Source organism: Agelaius phoeniceus, chromosome 3 (assembly GCF_051311805.1).
Source record: "Agelaius phoeniceus isolate bAgePho1 chromosome 3, bAgePho1.hap1, whole genome shotgun sequence".
Lineage (NCBI taxonomy): Eukaryota > Metazoa > Chordata > Aves > Passeriformes > Icteridae > Agelaius > Agelaius phoeniceus.
This window is the reverse complement of record NC_135267.1, coordinates 19,043,321-19,060,022: the sequence shown is the minus strand read 5'-3', so window position 1 is coordinate 19,060,022 and position 16,702 is coordinate 19,043,321. Positions and strand designations below refer to the sequence as shown.

The 16,702-nt window shown below is 37.3% G+C and overlaps 1 protein-coding gene across 3 annotated transcripts in view; it reads left to right on the top strand.

Annotated features, from left to right (window-relative positions):
• COL9A1 (collagen type IX alpha 1 chain) overlaps positions 1-16,702 on the top strand; it is a 61,797-nt gene that overhangs the window by 19,307 nt on the left and 25,788 nt on the right. Inside the window, exons 12-25 of one of the 3 annotated variants that reach the window (XM_054629798.2) lie at positions 165-200; positions 5,373-5,396; positions 5,712-5,765; positions 7,325-7,378; positions 8,971-9,003; positions 9,098-9,154; positions 9,869-9,922; positions 11,137-11,190; positions 13,384-13,437; positions 14,808-14,861; positions 15,529-15,582; positions 15,765-15,818; positions 15,927-15,980; positions 16,195-16,248. In XM_054629798.2, coding sequence (XP_054485773.2) covers positions 165-200; positions 5,373-5,396; positions 5,712-5,765; positions 7,325-7,378; positions 8,971-9,003; positions 9,098-9,154; positions 9,869-9,922; positions 11,137-11,190; positions 13,384-13,437; positions 14,808-14,861; positions 15,529-15,582; positions 15,765-15,818; positions 15,927-15,980; positions 16,195-16,248 — 690 coding nt within the window. Of the gene's footprint in view, positions 1-164; positions 201-5,372; positions 5,397-5,711; positions 5,766-7,324; positions 7,379-8,970; positions 9,004-9,097; positions 9,155-9,868; positions 9,923-11,136; positions 11,196-13,383; positions 13,438-14,807; positions 14,862-15,528; positions 15,583-15,764; positions 15,819-15,926; positions 15,981-16,194; positions 16,249-16,702 lie in introns of those variants that run through there. The other 2 variants (XM_077174800.1, XR_013181251.1) reach the window with 2 other exon arrangements.

Here is a 16,702-nt window from a genome sequence, read left to right as displayed (position 1 = left end):
ATCAAGTCCTACTGAAACCAGCATATCACAAATGAAATTAATAATACTTGCAGACTATGTCCGCTAAATGATACCCTTCAAAAGGCGAGAGAACATTTTCCTGTATATTGCTTAAAAAACTTGATGCTAATGCCTTTTAAAAACTCATTTTTGTTCTTTTATAGGGGGAGCCAGGACTGCCAGGTGCTCGTGGACTTCCAGTAAGTAATGCATTTAGTATACAAAGAGGATATTGCATCTTAAGTATTATTATGAAGGTTTCTTACCATTAAATGTAGTGAAGAAAAGCCCAAAACTATTTCTGAGGTTTCAAAAAACTCAGAAGTTACAAAAGCAGTACTTTAAGGAATAGTTTTGTCTTTATATCTAAGTGTGTAAATATTACTGAAAGGTTATATTTGGTTTGAATGCTGTAGAAAAGAAAGGAGCATGTGCGACGTATTCCCAAGTTTTGGACGTTTACCATTTTTTTCCATCTCTTTGTGAACATTCTATGGAGACAAGAGAGCCCATGTTTCATTTGCATATGGGATTCTACAGCTATTCCTGTTTTCAACTTCTTGCCATGTGTTTAAATGGCATCACTGAAGTGTAAATTCTGTGAGACTCCTTGTACTGTTTTGCAGTTCTGCATGAAAACAGCCAAAATGTGAGAAAGGACATGCAGATTACTGTTCCAGTTAGCATGCAGATGGATCTGACATCCGTTTTTAGGGGCTGAAAATAATTGTAAGTTTTGGGAATTTTGCTGGTAGAAAAAGTGAATGATGGTTGGCATGTAGGAATTTAGCTTAGGAAAAACCTCAAGGAAGATGAGTAAATAACGAGATGGCTAGAATAAATTATAATAAGACAGCATATAATTAAAAGTTAATTAAAAATTAGATTAAATTTGGTGAAATTATTTAAATTAAATAGAAGAGGTATGGTATTCTAGTATAACACTCCTTGTGTATTTGTATTTTTGACCTTTTCCTATTAACTTTCATTAGATTTATATTTAACAATTATTTTGATAGTTGTCCAGAGAGAAAATTATAAAGTTATTCTTGAAGATGTGACATTATAGACCTGTTCAAACTCGAGGTGAATCACTTTGTGGACACTTTATTTTTCATGAATGCTCATTCTTACCTGAAAATTTGGAAAATAGTTAATATAACAGCTGGCTGGTCTGCAGGCTCAATATATGAGCTGAATTTAGTCACAGAAAATGGCAGAACTGAGGTAGGTTCTAGGTAGACTGAAACCCCTAGATTTTTCTGTTAGAGAGGGTTTTTTGTTTTCTTTGTTTTTGTTTTGTTTTGTTGGTTTTTTTTATGTCAACTAGATGGGGAAGTAAATTCTGGGTTGTAGGCAATGTATATTACTAGATACAATCTAGCTGAAAAGAAAAGGTAGTTAAACTCTGTCAGGTGTGTTTGCTCAGATCATATGGGAAAAAATGATCAGAGGGCTGGACTACCTATCCTATGAGGAAAGGTGAGAAAATTGTGATTGTTCAGCCTAGAAAAGACATGGTTTGAGGCTGACCTGATTGCAGCCCTCCAGTACCTGAAGGGACCCTACCAGAGAGCTGGAGAGGGACTTTCTACAAGGGCATATGGTAGCAGGACAAGGGGGAAATGGCTTCAAGCTGAAAGAGAGTAGGTTTAGATTAGATATTACGAAGAAATTCTTTGCTGTGGGGGTGGTGAGGCACTGGAACAGGTTGCCCAGAGAAGATTTGGTTGCCCATCCTTGGAAGTGTTTAAGGCCAAAGTGTATGGGGCTCTGAGCACCCTGGTCTAATGGAAGGTGTCCCTACTCATGGCAATTTCAGCTAGGTGATCTTTAATCTCCCTTCCAAACCAAGCCATTCTGTGCTTCTATGATAGGAAAAAATGGGGAAATAAAACTGATTTACTGAAATACTTGGTTGAAGTACTGTGGCATTTTAGCCTGTCAACCAAAAGAAAAACTGAGTTGGGGGAAACATATGTGGTTTTAGCTCACCCTTTGCAGAATAATGCAAGAATAAGTAATTTTAAACCCTCCAGAATAAGTGGATTCATAAAAGATGTACAAAGAGGGTTAATCTCAATTTGGAGGTTGAGACGTTAATCTGGGAAAGCAGGAAACTGGTCCAACTTGTCAAGGTAGAATGCTGATTCTTTTCAGAGCAGCAGGACTTTTGTCACCATGTTTTGAAACTGTAAAAGCAATAAATCTGATAAGATTTTGGAGCATTGTTCAAAGCTGAGTGATTTTGTTTGCCCTGAGACTTTCAATCCTAAGGTGATAACGCTTCAGTGAACCTCAGTAGGGAATGCCTTCGGAGTTGTTCTGCCTCTGCTTAATAAGCAACTGAGGCTTGTATTTTCAGGTGAATCCACAGGAATATTTATAATGAGGAAAGGAGAATTCCAATTTATTTAAAAAAGAGAAAAGATGGATGTACTTAGTCAACTCATGTAATTTCCCTCGTACTTATTAAGATTTATCCTTAGACCTCACATGTTAGGAAGAAGCCCAGTGATTGATTTTGTAGCTCCATGGTTGTTAACCCATACATGCTGAGTCCATATAGAGAGATTAATATTCAGAATAAATCTCCTAGGGAAGCCTGTATAAGTGCAGTTTTCCCTCTGGTGAATGGCTGTATGTTACTGAAGAAGTCATGCAGCTACTGGAAGATTCTCAAAATGGCCAGCACTGGTTATCTGACCTTTAGTGAGATTGTACCTACTAACAAAATCCACAAAAATAAAAAACCAAACCAGCAACAACAACAATCCCCACAACCCTGTTACCTAAACAAACAAAAGACCCCCCTATAGAACCCCAACAGAACCCACCTACTGTAAAAACAAAACAGAAAAAAACCCCCAACAAACCCAAGTAGAAATGGTAGTGCCAGAGTGTAATAGTTCTAATTTTCAGATTCAGAGACATTTGGAGAAGCTCTTTCTACAAATGTGAAGTAATGGGGCTATTTAACCTTTGCACTTCTTTGGTTTGATCCATGAAACCTCATTTACCAGAAACACAGTGAGCACAATTATGAATCTGCATACTGTCTACATGATTAATGGAATGCTTAGGTGTAATTATGCACTGCTTTGAGTACTGTCAGTGGCTTTCTTGCAAGTGAGTAGTCCCTAGATAGTAATCCAAAGACTTCATTTTTCACAGAAACTCTTAAGTTGTTAAAATGCTCAGTACAAACAGAAAATCAGATGCCTTGGGTACAACACTAATTAGTTTTAAATTATTATCATTGTTTTTCATGCTCCTCTAGTGATATTTATCAGCCAAGTTAGGACTTCTGGGTATCTTCAAGAATGAATATTAAGGACATAAAGTTTTATCATTTGCTTCTCTGCTTCTATCACCTCTTCTTCCCCAGAATGTATCCTGGCAATCTTCAGTTATCGTCCCCATATTTTACATTTTTTCCTGCTTCATAATTTTGTTTTAATATATTCTCTTTGTCTCATCTCTTTGGTGGATAATCTTTTAAATGACAAGGTTACAAAGTTCTTAGAATTCTGTGATTAATTCAAGTAATTTTTTTGTTCAAGTAATTTAAATATGCTGTTGTCTCTGACCTTCCTGGTAGATGGAGCTGGGGCTGCTACATTAGATATATGTATTGCACTCTTCAGTCCATTCTCTCTTTTAATTCCCTCCAACTTTTCTATGAGCTGATATTTGATGTGGCATATGGGGAGGACTGTGTGTATTTAGTGACAGAGAATTTGAAAATATTTTAAGGTCTGCTAAAACACAGTGTCCAGCACAGGGTGCACTTGGAAACACTGGGCTCTTTGTGGTGGATAGCAGGGGTTCTTACCAGATTTCAGGCTAGGTGCCTCTGAGGCAGGGGATTGCAGACTCTGGGTTGCTGCCCAGGGCTGTGCACTCCGTGTGCTCCATGGGTCAGATGAGCACCTCCACAGCACACAGCAAGCCCCTGGAAATGCCAGGCTGCAGTCCCAGGCTGTGTGGAGAGGCTTTCCCTTTAGGAAACAGACAGAGGAAGGAACATGGGCAGCTGGTTGGGACAGGAGCTGCTGAGCTGCTCTGTTTCTGTCCTTACTGATGATTGCCCTGGAGCTGCTCCCAGCTTTGCCACTTGGTCTGCTTGTAGGGAGTTCATGGCTGGAAGGGTGGAGTAGCTGTGTGGGGACGCATTGTTTGCTAGGGGAGAGTCCCTGCTTTTTGCTAGGAAGGTGAGGAGATGCAGTGGAGTGGTCAGAGGAGGAGAGAGCCTTCTCCTGGGCCACTGTGTGGGCTGGTCACAGTAGCTGTAGCTGCTTCTTTTGGTATCATTGACCTTCCCTGCCTCTGTTAGGGGGTGTGTTAGGAAGGGGTACTTCAATGAGACCTGCAAGCAGGTGGTTTCCTTCTTTCAGAGGCAGGGGATATTATAATATTGAATATGTGATGCAGTGAAAGTTTGATTTGTACAGTCAAATATAGATATATATAATATGATGAATTGTAGCAAGGAAGTGTGAAGTAATAGCAAAGGCATTATGTAGGTTATGCAATCTTAATTTCTGCTGTGTATTAAATGGTTAAAATGGAATGATTCTGATGAATGCTTGAATGAATTTTCCCTGTGTTATACTGACTTTTCTAAACAGGATTACAAACACAACCCTGGATTGACATTCAGCCCAGTTGCCTTATTACATCAAATCTCCTGAATATTTAAGTATATTTGGGAATTTGCATTTTAGTGTTTCATATATATCACCAACACTGTTCTCCATAAAATTTTCCATTTTCTTTAGTAATGCAAGACCAAGGGATCTGTTTTCTTAGAGGGAGTATATCATCCAAATAGGCAGAAACACAATTATATCTTGGGCATTTCTCGTTAAAATGATTCAGAACAACACTGATGGAAAATATAAACAGGAGAAGTTTGGTGTTCTTTCTCATAACCAAAAACCATAAGTTTAATGGATTTAGGCCTCAGGGAAGCATGTGGGGAAAAAAGTTCACTTTTATTATAAATTCAAATGTACCTTTAGAAGGAAATTATTATAGCATAGATATATTTATCAGGGTACCTTATAATTAGCTAAACACAAAGCCTTTACTGTCTTCATTCCCTTGTGGAAGTATATATGTTTATAAATATGTGTAATGGTACTGCAAGGCAAGTTAACCAGTAATTTAATATTCTCTGCTGATACCGACTACCTAATAATAAAATTGATTTTTAACAGTAGTTAAACAAGTTTTCAAAACAATTTTGCAGAATCAAATGGGGGCTTTTTTACACCTTTTTTATCTGAAAGACTGTATTCTTGGAAAAGAGCTTTACTAAGTTTGGAATCCTCCCCATATTTCTGATCTCTCTTTTCCATATTTCACAGGGCAAGGGGCTTCTTGGGCCACCTGTAAGTATCAATTTTACAATCCATAAATATACTGTTCAATGAATCTGTTTGAATATTTAATAAGGCTATTATAGTGTAATTAAAAGTAATTCAGTGAAAAAAGAGATGGGTTTAATCCTGATGTTCTATGTCTATCATGTATGTTTTCTTCTGCTACCCTTGGAGTGTTGTGTAGGTCTGTGGTATATGGGGCAAGAATATTGGTGTCTGAAGGCATGGTTTGTTGTTTGTGAGAATTACATGTTCTCAGTCCTTGGGTGTTGGTTACATTGGTGTTATATGGTATAGAAATACTATTTACCTTGGTTGTTGCAGGGTCCAGCTGGTGCAGCAGGACTTCCTGGGGAAGTAGGTCTTGCTGGTCCACCTGTAAGTACTGCTGTGTTTGCTGAAAATGCAGGTTTATTCAATTAACAGAAGGTACTTAAAGAAAAAATGGGCCATCTAAATAGTATTTGGGCTATCACAGCATTTCCAAATGTTTTTTCTTTTTCTCTGCAGTGATCAATGGTAGAAGAAGGATTATGTTTGAAGCTCATCAGAAATAAGAACAACATGTAGCGCAAAGTCAGGGCCACCTGTCAGATTAGAATTAAATGTTTCAGAGTGTCCCATACTCTACTTCTCTTATTCAAGGAAAGCTGAAATAAAAAAGCAAACTTGACAGAAATACAGGAAATGTAAACCTTAACTACTCAAACTACGGATTTTCATTTGCAGACCAGTGCACATGGCAATTCAGTGTTTCTTCTCTGTCTCACTTTGTGTGGCTCCATCTATTGACCTTACTGCTGAACTGTGCACTCAGTTTCACCAAACTCCTGTTTTGACCACACTTAACTGAAATGGAAGCTGAAACCAATTGGTACTTTTCTACTTGAAATCTGAAATAGCATTAAAATTTTATTTAATAAAACCTACTTTTAAATGCAATTATAGAAATGAATTTAAAAAAGAATAATAAAAGCTGCAAATTTGCTTCAGAAGATGATCCATCTAGCTCACTGTCTTGTCTGTAGGAAGGGCAAGAATGGATACCAAGGGAAGTGTACAGGCTATTTATAAAATGGCATTTTTCTGTCATACTGTCACACATTCTGTCAGTCACTTGGTAGTTCAGAGACTGCCTGAATCAGAAATTGCATGTGAGATGCCTTTTCAAAAGCAGCATGTGAGCCTATTCTCCATTCATGCAGTCAGCATCTGAATCCATTTATATCCCAAGCCTCCATAACACATTGTAATGATGAATCCCATGATATAATTATGCATTGTATGGAAAATTTGGCTCTATAGTTCTCATGTTTTGAGATTTAATAACTTTTCTTTATTAATCTTGTTTATTGCATTTATGACTTAGTGAAATGTAAAAAGTAATATTGAAATGACAATATTAAGTTAAAAGATGGTCTCTGCTCAATTATTAGATCTATTTTAATTAAAAACCTTCAAAAAATAATTTGCAGAAGTTCTACATTGTCTTTACTTATGAGAGCACTCAGCATCAAAATCTCACAAACGGGAAAAAATTCTAACTCGGAAATTCCTCTTATGCTCTGAAAAAGTGGATTTTCTCCTCTCTCTCCTTTTGCCAGTTACTATAATTCTTTTTGTTCATAACTTAATAGCAGTTATAGAGGAGGAGTGCATAGATAGTCCTATGGTCAGGTGTTTCATATTTCTAAAGCAGGTGAAAATATTTTGCTTTTCTTGTGACTCCTATTTCACAACATGGCTGCCATTCTACTGAAAAAAATAGTTTTTCCATTCTGTTCTGGGAGTCATGTTGTGAGTTGATGTTTTAACTGCCTACCCAGTCTGTCCTTCTGTAGCCACTTAATTTCACTCTGTTGTTGTGCTCTCTGATTTTGTGACTACTGTTTGTCATTATTACTATCAATCAACTAAAATATTTTACCCTTTTTAAGGGAGATCCAGGAAAAAGAGGGCCACCAGGGCTACCAGGACCTCCAGGTCCTCCTGTAAGTGAATATGTTTAATATGTGCTTACATCTGAATTTTGTGTTGTTGCTGCTTGAACAAATCTTCTCCCCAAGTTCTACAGCTGAATACTGACTTTAGGATATCAGAAAGATTTTGATCTTCCACTTAGAAAGCAAGTTTCCCATTTTTTATTGTTAAAAAAGGCAGTTAGAAATGCAAATTTTGTAACTTCTGTCAGGATGCCTTCCTATTTCTGTAAACTGCAAATTCACGGGTTTTAAATTCCCCTGTGAATCATAATACTGTAAATGTAGTCTTTGTTGGGCCTCACTGGTATTACCTCAGCAGAGGCAGGCTTTTCTCTGTTAGGAGAAGAAAAAAGTATTTGGCTTGTGAGACAGAAATACACGCTTCCAGGTGGGTTGAGTTCTAATATCTTTCTTGCAATCAGATCTGCTTCTTGCAAGGAATAAAAGAAAGGTTTACAGCAGTGCTTTGCCTCTCCAGGGAAGCAACTATCTTTTTTTAACCTCTGGGGAGGAGGGATGTGTGTTATGCCTTTATCTTGTGGCAATTTACCTGCCCAGAGAAATAAAATGGAGAGTTTGGCAGACACATCTCAGCCTGGGGTCTGGGAAATGCAAACCACTGGGAAAGGTGTTGTGCTGATGTCTTTTTAAAAGCTGTACTATTCCTCTGCTGGGAACCTCCTCCCCCCACTCTTTAGGGACAGACCCTAAATACAAATGCTTTACTTATGCCATCTTTCTTGTTTTAATGCAAGTTGCCAGAGAATTGGAGGCAGCATTTCAAAAAATGTGAATGGTAAATTGGAAAAGAGTAGTCAGTGGTGTATAGTGCTTCTATTCCTTAAAGTTTTGTCTGTTTTAGGTTTCTGGAGTGCCACAGTCCCACTCCAGTTGATAACATTACCACCCAAATAAGTCTTGGCTTTTTAAAAATCCTTGTGCATAAAAGACCATTCTTTAAGGAGCTTATTCCTTAAACTCTCCTGTGCTTTTCTCTGAAACAGTGTGCTCCCTCCCACAGAGCTTCAGAGAATCCAGCAGCTGCTGTGAAATAATCTTTCTCCCTGTTGTGCCTCATAAACCTCCTGTTAGCTTCCATCAAGTATTTGATTTAATATGAGAAAAGGCCTTCCCCCCACTGAGTCCACCTCATTGCACACCGATGTCTAGTTTATTGCAACTGTCATCTACCAATACTTTTGGGAAAATTGTTTTCCCTGTAAAAATAATTTTCTCTGTAAAGATCTGAATCTTTTGGTGAATGGCACTAAGTTATTCTTATTGTAGAAATTGCCTTGGTTTCTGTAGGAAACTAATGGGGTTTGGACATATTTGTTCTATATTTAACAGAAGGTATATTTGATGTAGTTTAAAAAGCAAAATAAATATTTTGGAGTTTTTTTAAAAGCTGTTCTAAAATAAAGGATGGAACCTACAGTCCTATAATAATGTTAAGGTACTTTTCATGTGAGAGATCCTTTGGTTGATTGTATTTCTGATTCCATGTTTAGGTAGTAGTTTTCTCTAATCACTGTGTTGCCTAATGACTCATGTCTGGTTATTTCTGTATTACTGACTTTGATAAATTTAATTTAATTTAGGGAACGATTGGCCTGCAAGATGGTGACCTGTTGGTAAGATTATTGTCCATGTTTTTATTTCTTTTTAAGTAATCTCAGACAATCTTATTCAGCCTATGTGGTAATAACTATGTGAATGCTTTTCCAGTGTCCCAGTGCTTGTCCTCCTGGCCGTCCAGGACATGCTGGCTTAATGGGTATGAAGGTAAGAGAGCTCGTTTGTTCCAGCATTCCTTCCAGAGGTGCTGTCTCAAGGCACTAGGGAGGGTAATTACTGACTTGAAAAAGCACATTTCCCTGCTAATTTCAAAAAAGATTGCATCACTGTGGTTGCTTATGGTTATTAACTCTTGACTGCCAAAACAACCTCTTCTTGTTGAAATCTCTTGCTACTTCTCTAACCTTCACTGTAAAATTTATGTGTGGTCCTGAGAGGATTAAAGTATGCAAAGGACTGCTTCATTCATGTCCTGGATAATTTGTGGTCTGACTCCAGAAACTCTAAATATTTCCCTAAATCCTTGATCTTTTTGACTTCTTTTTTGCTTCCTGGGAGACCTGTAACATACTGAATTGAAATTAACATGTTTTGTGTCTCATTTTAGCTAAGATTTTTTTAAAATATATTCTTTGCTGGTTTCCAGAAATACTGTTGGCCTCAGGAAATTTTTATGGGATAACATAAGAAGTAATACCAACCTGCCTAGAAATGCAGCCTTGTTAGATCCAGAAGCAGAGATTTTGAGCATGGTACTTAATATGTAGTGTTTCCTAGACAGGTGAGGAAGGAGTAGTGAATGGGGGTTGAGAGGGAAAAGCAAGACAGCTCTCAGCAGTCTATGTCTGCTTGGGAAAACTGTATTTTAATTTTGAATAGTCTCTATTTATTAATTTATTTTGGTTTTTGTGTTTATTTTAGGGGCAAAAAGGTTCAAAAGGAGAGTCTGGTGAACCAGGAAAACAAGGTTATAAGGTAAAATAAAAAAAGAGGAAAAAACTGCTGTTGTTTTTAGCAAACTTATAGTAGTTTAACCTCACCTTCAAAAACTGTATTATATTCTGTTATAAGTATTAATTGTTTTAACAGAATGCATGAAGTGATACTACATATCATAGTGCTCCAAAATAGCCAAAGGCACTTCTCTATTCTTTATTCACCTGTACTATCTATTTATTATGATGCACAAGTCATACTCCTCAAAATCCTCTTGCTTTTGATTTTGAGTGTTCAATTTAATTATTATAGAACTTATAGGGAAAATTAAAGCTAAGTTTATTAATTGAAAAACTTTCAAACATTTAAATGCAGGATAATTCCCTTTATTTACCAAGTTAGCTGCAGCACAGATGAGTACTTAAATTAAGAATGAGAGGGAAAAATACATTTGAGAGGGAAAGGGCATAATGTAAGCTCATAAAGAGAGGCCAAATCTAATTCATCTTGAAAACTGAAATGTTAATCTCTCAAGGTGTTTGATTTGAATTAACCTTTTTATATAACCTCTTTAATATCGAAATATTTACAAGAAATTTTCAGATTTGTACTGTCTTGGTCCATGCTTCAATGTTGCAGGGAAAACCATTAGAGAAAACTTTTTGCACTTTTAGTCTGGAAGAACAAGAATTCATGGAATCCTTGAATATTAAGAGGTTGGAATAGACCTTAAAGATCATCTAGTCCCAGCCCCTCTGCAATGTGCAGGGACAGCTCTCACTAGAGCAGGTTTCTCAAGGCCTTACCCAGCCTGGCCTTGAGCACTGCCAGGGTTGGGGCATCCACAACCCCCCTGGGCAACCTGTTCCAGTGTCTCACTACCCTCACAGTAAAAAATTTCTTCCTACTATATAACCTAAATTTCCCCTCTTGCACTTTGTACCCTTTACTCCTTGTCCTGTTACTACAGTTCCTGACAAAATCCTAAAGGCATTAATGCCAAGAAAAATGGAATGACAGATTAAGGGTAAAATCTCATGATTCTTTGTACTGAGGTTTCTTTAAAATTACCCTTTTGACTAATAATTAAATGGAATGTGAACCTGAATGAGTATCTTTCTGAGGAAGTGGTGTAACTTCATTTGGATTTCTTTCAAGTGGGACATGGTGACAGAAAACCTTAATTACATACCATGACAAAGCAATATGCATGGTAGGGATTGGCTGCAGATATATTCCTTTTGCTTTCCCAGGGTGAAGAAGGGGACCAAGGACCCAGTGGTGAAGTGGGAGCTCAAGGCCCTCCAGTAAAGTATTTCCTTTTAAAGTCTTACTCATTTTCTTCCTAATGACATATATTTTTTTCTTATTATTGTGAGAAAACAGATATTACAAAACCTCCATGCAGCTTTCTCTTTATTCTGCCTTATTGTCTATGCATCAAAGTAGCATTATTTAAGTCCTTCCAAAACCTACATTATTGCTTGGCACAAAGCTCCATATAGTTCTATGGAAAGGCTATCTTTAAAAACTATTTCATGTCCTAAATTTTGTATTGTGCTTAGATTGTGAAAATAGTTGCATTTTTTCCCCTTCTTTTTCATAATTTTAATCACTCTGACTTCATTGTGTTTGAAACACAATCAGCTGTGAAATTCAGACTTAGCTAAGATTAGAGGATGAAGTTGCAACCACTGAAGAACAGGGTTTTTTTTCCCTGACATTTTTTGCCTTTTGCACAGGAAGTATCCTTCAATCATATCTAGTTATTTTCTTGTCCTGAATAACTGTGCTTCATTATGACAGTTACCTCTTCAGCTTGTTCCATGTGAGGAGCTTTTAGGGTTACCGTGACTGAAAAGGACAAGGGAACAGAATAAAAGGGTCATTCTAAGGAGGAGAAACAGGCATAACACCTCTAATTTCTATAGTTTATTTTCTGATGGGGTCTCATGCTTTTTTCTTAGGTGTAAAAGTATTTATTTAATGCAATTGCTGTCCAGATTTGATATATAGGAACTTACCTTAACACACATGACATCTAAATGCTAAATTACAAAATTCTCTATGAACATAAACATATGACAACATGAACCTCTGGATTATGACTAGAAAAACGTAAAAAATGGACTAAATAAAGGAAAGGGTCCATTCCTTCTGATGCCTGATCCTGAAAAGGTATCCCTGAAGCCCTGATGCAGACAAAGTACTTGAGTAAGAAGCAGCTTCTGCTGTCTGAACGGCCTGTGGGGACCAATTCGTTTTACTCAGTTTTATTAAAATTTAGGATTCATAATATGCAGAAAGTGATATCAGATAGATAATCCATGTGAAAAAGGACAGACAATGCTTTAGAGGCACAGATTGAGAGTCTGTAGACTCTGCTGTATCTTCTTATATGCTCCTTACATAAATGAATGAAAGGGGTTGAGTATCCAGTCTCCACCACAGCACCTGCAATCCAGCCAATGTATTCCACTGACATGATCTGCATAAGATAGCCACCCCTGGGAGAGGTATTGTTTTTGATAGAAAGTGTTTTCAAAAAGTTTTAGCAAAGTATTGGATACCACAGTGTGCTTACTTCCAACTGTGATCTTAGGAGAAGGAGTAAGCTGTGTTCATCTCCCTTGTGGGGCTGCGGTAGTGCTTGTTGCATTACCATGATTTTCCCCACCTTTTGGGCTGACAAGGTTTCAAATGTTCTGTGCAAGATTCCAGCCAGCTTTGTGAGGAGCAAGTAGAGGCTGCCAATGTAGAATCTGCTTGAGGACTGGGTTTGCCCATGCTGTGGGGAATGGCCTGTAGCTGTTTCAGTAATGCAGCTGCAGGACAAGCATGTTATGGCTGGGGGTTTGGTCTCTGCAGGGAGGAGACATCTCGGGCAGTGTCAGTCTCTTGGGAAGAGGAAGATAGTGAAGCCAAATTTCCCACAAGACTCTTTTGAAGGAAAGTGATGACAGCTGTGATGATGGTTATGATACATCCTGCTGCATTAGGATGTCTACTCAGTTTAGCCTCTTAGTGAACATACAAACTTAGCACTTGTACTCTTGAAAGCCTTGCTCTTTTTTATCTGCCCCTGGGGCTCTGTAAAATCTCCTTCATCTGTCCAATCCCCCACTTAGGACAACTTAGCACTTTTGCAAATTTGGCCATGTTCCTTTCACACAAGCTGCAGGTGAGAATGCTTCAACTCTGAGGTAACCAGGAAGAAAAATTAGTGGGTTTTTTCTGTCCTTGTGGTCTATATGTGGTTTTATAATACGGCCTGATAGTTCTGTTACACTTTTTAAAATTCTAAAATTAGTAAAATATCAAATTACCATATAAGTTAAGAATTCTAATACAGCTATAGTTAGAATTCTCCTTTAATACTAAGAAAATAGTTAAAATAATTGTAAAGAAAGGGTGTAGAACTCTTGAGTCTTCTGTCTGAAAACTAGGACAGTTCTAATGAGAAGAATTAAGCATAATTTGAATATACTTTTCTATTTCAGGGCATTCTAGGTATCAGAGGTATAACTGGTATAATGGGACCTAAAGGTACCAAAGTGAGTATTAACCTTTCTTCCTATAACATTGCCTATATTAAAAAAAAAAGGTACACCTCTGAATGTTTTAAAAGCTTACTTAAGCTTCTTTATCTCGCCTGTATTTTCTTTCTCCTGCCTGCTGTATTTCCACAGCTACTGCACTTCTTGTTAGGAAGAAAGGTAGCTCAGTCCTTCTAATTGATGAAGGACATGTACTCTTTACTCCTTGCCCCCACTCCTTGCATTTATGGCAGTTTTACACGTATGCAAGTTTGTAGTTAGCAAGATAGCAAGTTATTACAATTATAAACTATAGCACATTTTAATTAAAGCTAAAATTTATTAAGTAGTCCCTCTGTGATTTGTTTCTTCCTGAAGCCTTTTACTTCCATCATCATCTGAGTTTTTGTCAGGAGTTTTTATTGAGAGTTTGTTCTTTTTCTCATTCTTTCTTTGACATCTCTGTGTCTTAAATTGCTGCCAGTGGGATTAATATTTATTGGGCTCTTACTTTGCTGGACAATTTTCCTTTTGTTTGTCTAAGTGTTTCTGTATGTTATTTCAAATCTGGGTGCTACATTTCTAGTCTCGTGATCTTGTTAAAGTTGCATAGTAAAACTTTCTGAAAAGAGTAGAACATAGCAATCCTGCCATTGTCTCCTGCTCCAGAAGTCAAATCATGTAAATCTTGTGATCATCTGTCCTCAGAGGCAGCATCAAATTTCTCCCGATTATGAATCTTCTCATGAATGATCCTAACATCTTGGACATGTTTGCTAAGCTATTTCTATCTTATACTTCGCTCTTCTGGCCTTTGTGTGTTCTAATTCTTTGCAGTTATTTGCCTACATGTTCTGTAATGTTTTGTCTACTTTAAACATTTACTACATCTGTTTGACTAAGGAGTTCCATGTTCTCTCTAAATCTTTTTTAAAACAATTTTTTTCTCCTCATTTACCTTTATTTACAGGGTATTGATTGCATTGTTTCCTTGAAACATATGTGATAAAAATAGCAGCAGTGCACTTGATGATTTCTCTGCATAATTTGACATTATTCTATTATGTGGTGAAGGATATAGTATTATTAAAGAAGACACAGAGATTTTTGAAGTAACATGTAAAGGTCTGCTTCCTTCCTAGATTTTTAGAGAGTGATTTGAGTGTTGTTTTTTGACTGATATTTTTTAATATTTAAATATATTTGCTTTCATATCTCCATTAAAAAAAAGGAAAAAAATGGATTGCTTTATTTTTTTAATTGGAGCTATAAAGCCCTCTCATCTGTAGAGACTTTGTAGCTCCTAGCAAAGCGGGAGGACACATAAGTTGTTAGTGCTCCAGCAGCTCACTTTAATATCTGTCTTGTGTCATCTATTTATTTGGTAGGGAGCTCGTGGTCTTGATGGTGATCCTGGTCCCCAAGGTCTTCCTGGTGCACCTGTAAGTAGAATTTGGTGTTCTCCAAACACTTCCCAGTTAGTGCAGCTTTGCAGCTGTGAATCAAAGAAGCCTCTGATTAATCCAATTCTATTGATCCCCCACAGGTGAATAAATGATATTACAGTGATATCAAGTCAGTAATGTCTTAATGTTCCCAAAGATTTTGAGGTAGATGAACCCATTTTAACTTCTTAGTATGTTATGGTTTCGTCTTCCTGCTGTGCATTAGGGTGGCTTGGAATTTTTCAGGTATCAAACCAGAACAAAACTCATACAGGGTGATTTGGGCAATTTTTTGTTGGAGGTTTTTAGTGTGTGTATTTTATTTGTTTGGGGTACTTGGTTGGTTGGTTGTTTTTTTTCTTAAATTCTTCCTTGCTCTCTGCTTCCATAGCTGGAATTTGTGCTTGTAAGTCTGTGTTAAACAAGTGCAACATACTTTGCTTTGACACTCCTGAATGCTCAGGTGATGATGGCTTGAGCTGTGTTTTTTAAAATATATCTGTCAACTGCAGTTTTAAAAAACTGCATTTTTAAATATAGTGTGACTTTGAGTTGTCTACTTTCACCAAATGTGAATTATATTTGTTGATTTTCTGAGAGTTTTAGCTAAAAAAATCAAGGAACTTTATTCTGATTTTATTTCTAAAATATGTTTTTTTTGTAGGGGGATCAAGGTCAGAGAGGTCCACTAGGAGAGGCAGGTCCGAAGGGAGAAAGGGTGAGCACAGACAAATTTTGACTCTTGTTGACTTGCAAACATTAATTACTTAATAGCATATAAACATTGCATAACTGGTACTCTCCAAATAATGTGTATCTGAATGAGTATGTATTGACATTCTTTTCAGCTGCCATTTCATTGTCTTTAGCTTAATTTTTAAGTATTGTTATTATTCTTAGGGTCCTCAAGGTACAAGAGGAATAAATGGCCTCCCTGGGCCTAAAGGAGAACCTGTATGTATATTCAATTTATTTATTTTCTTCATTCAATGCTACTTTGCATATTAGGGCTTGGGCAAAATCTTTTCAATATTACAATAATTTTTTTTTTCTTTTTTCAAGGGTTTACCAGGAGTTGATGGCCGTGAAGGGATCCCTGGCATGCCTGGAGCTAAAGTAAGACACAATTGGCATGTTTATGAGCTTTGGTTAGTGCCCCAGATTTGTTCATTAATTTGTGGCTGCTGCTCATGGCTTTATGCACATTATTAGGGTAATTGAATTAACATTTCTATACTACAGATCGAAAAGTATGTCAACTCTGTATTCCAGAAATAAAATTTTCCATCGTGTTTGATTTGCATAAATTACAACTTAAAATGTTTTACAGGGCGAACCAGGAAAACCTGGAGCTCCAGGTGATACAGGGCTCCAGGGATTGCCAGTAAGTATTGAGTATTTTACCTTTGAAAGGTAGGCTCACTTCAGATCATAGAAAGGCTGTGTATTGGTTGATTTGACTCTGATGTTGGAGTAATTCTAGCGAAAATCTAAGCAAAAGGCTCAGGGGACAGTGTGTGTAATGCAAGGGGAAATTCTGCTATGTGTATGCAAAACCTTTGCACAGCAGTCTAAATCTCCTTAGGATGCCATTGTGGGGAACTTGGCCTCACAATACACTTGTGGCCAGGATGTGACTCTTCTTGTGTTTCTGCTACCTGAGACCCCGTGGATCCTATGGTGTGACCCTATAATTAGGGCTGGTCTCTTAATATTGGCTAGGGCCCAGCTATTCCCAAACTGAGCAGGAAAAGCTGAGCTGCTAGTCTGACATACCTTCCATGAACAATCATCCTTTGATATTCTACTGGCTCAGAACATCTGGAATGCATCACACT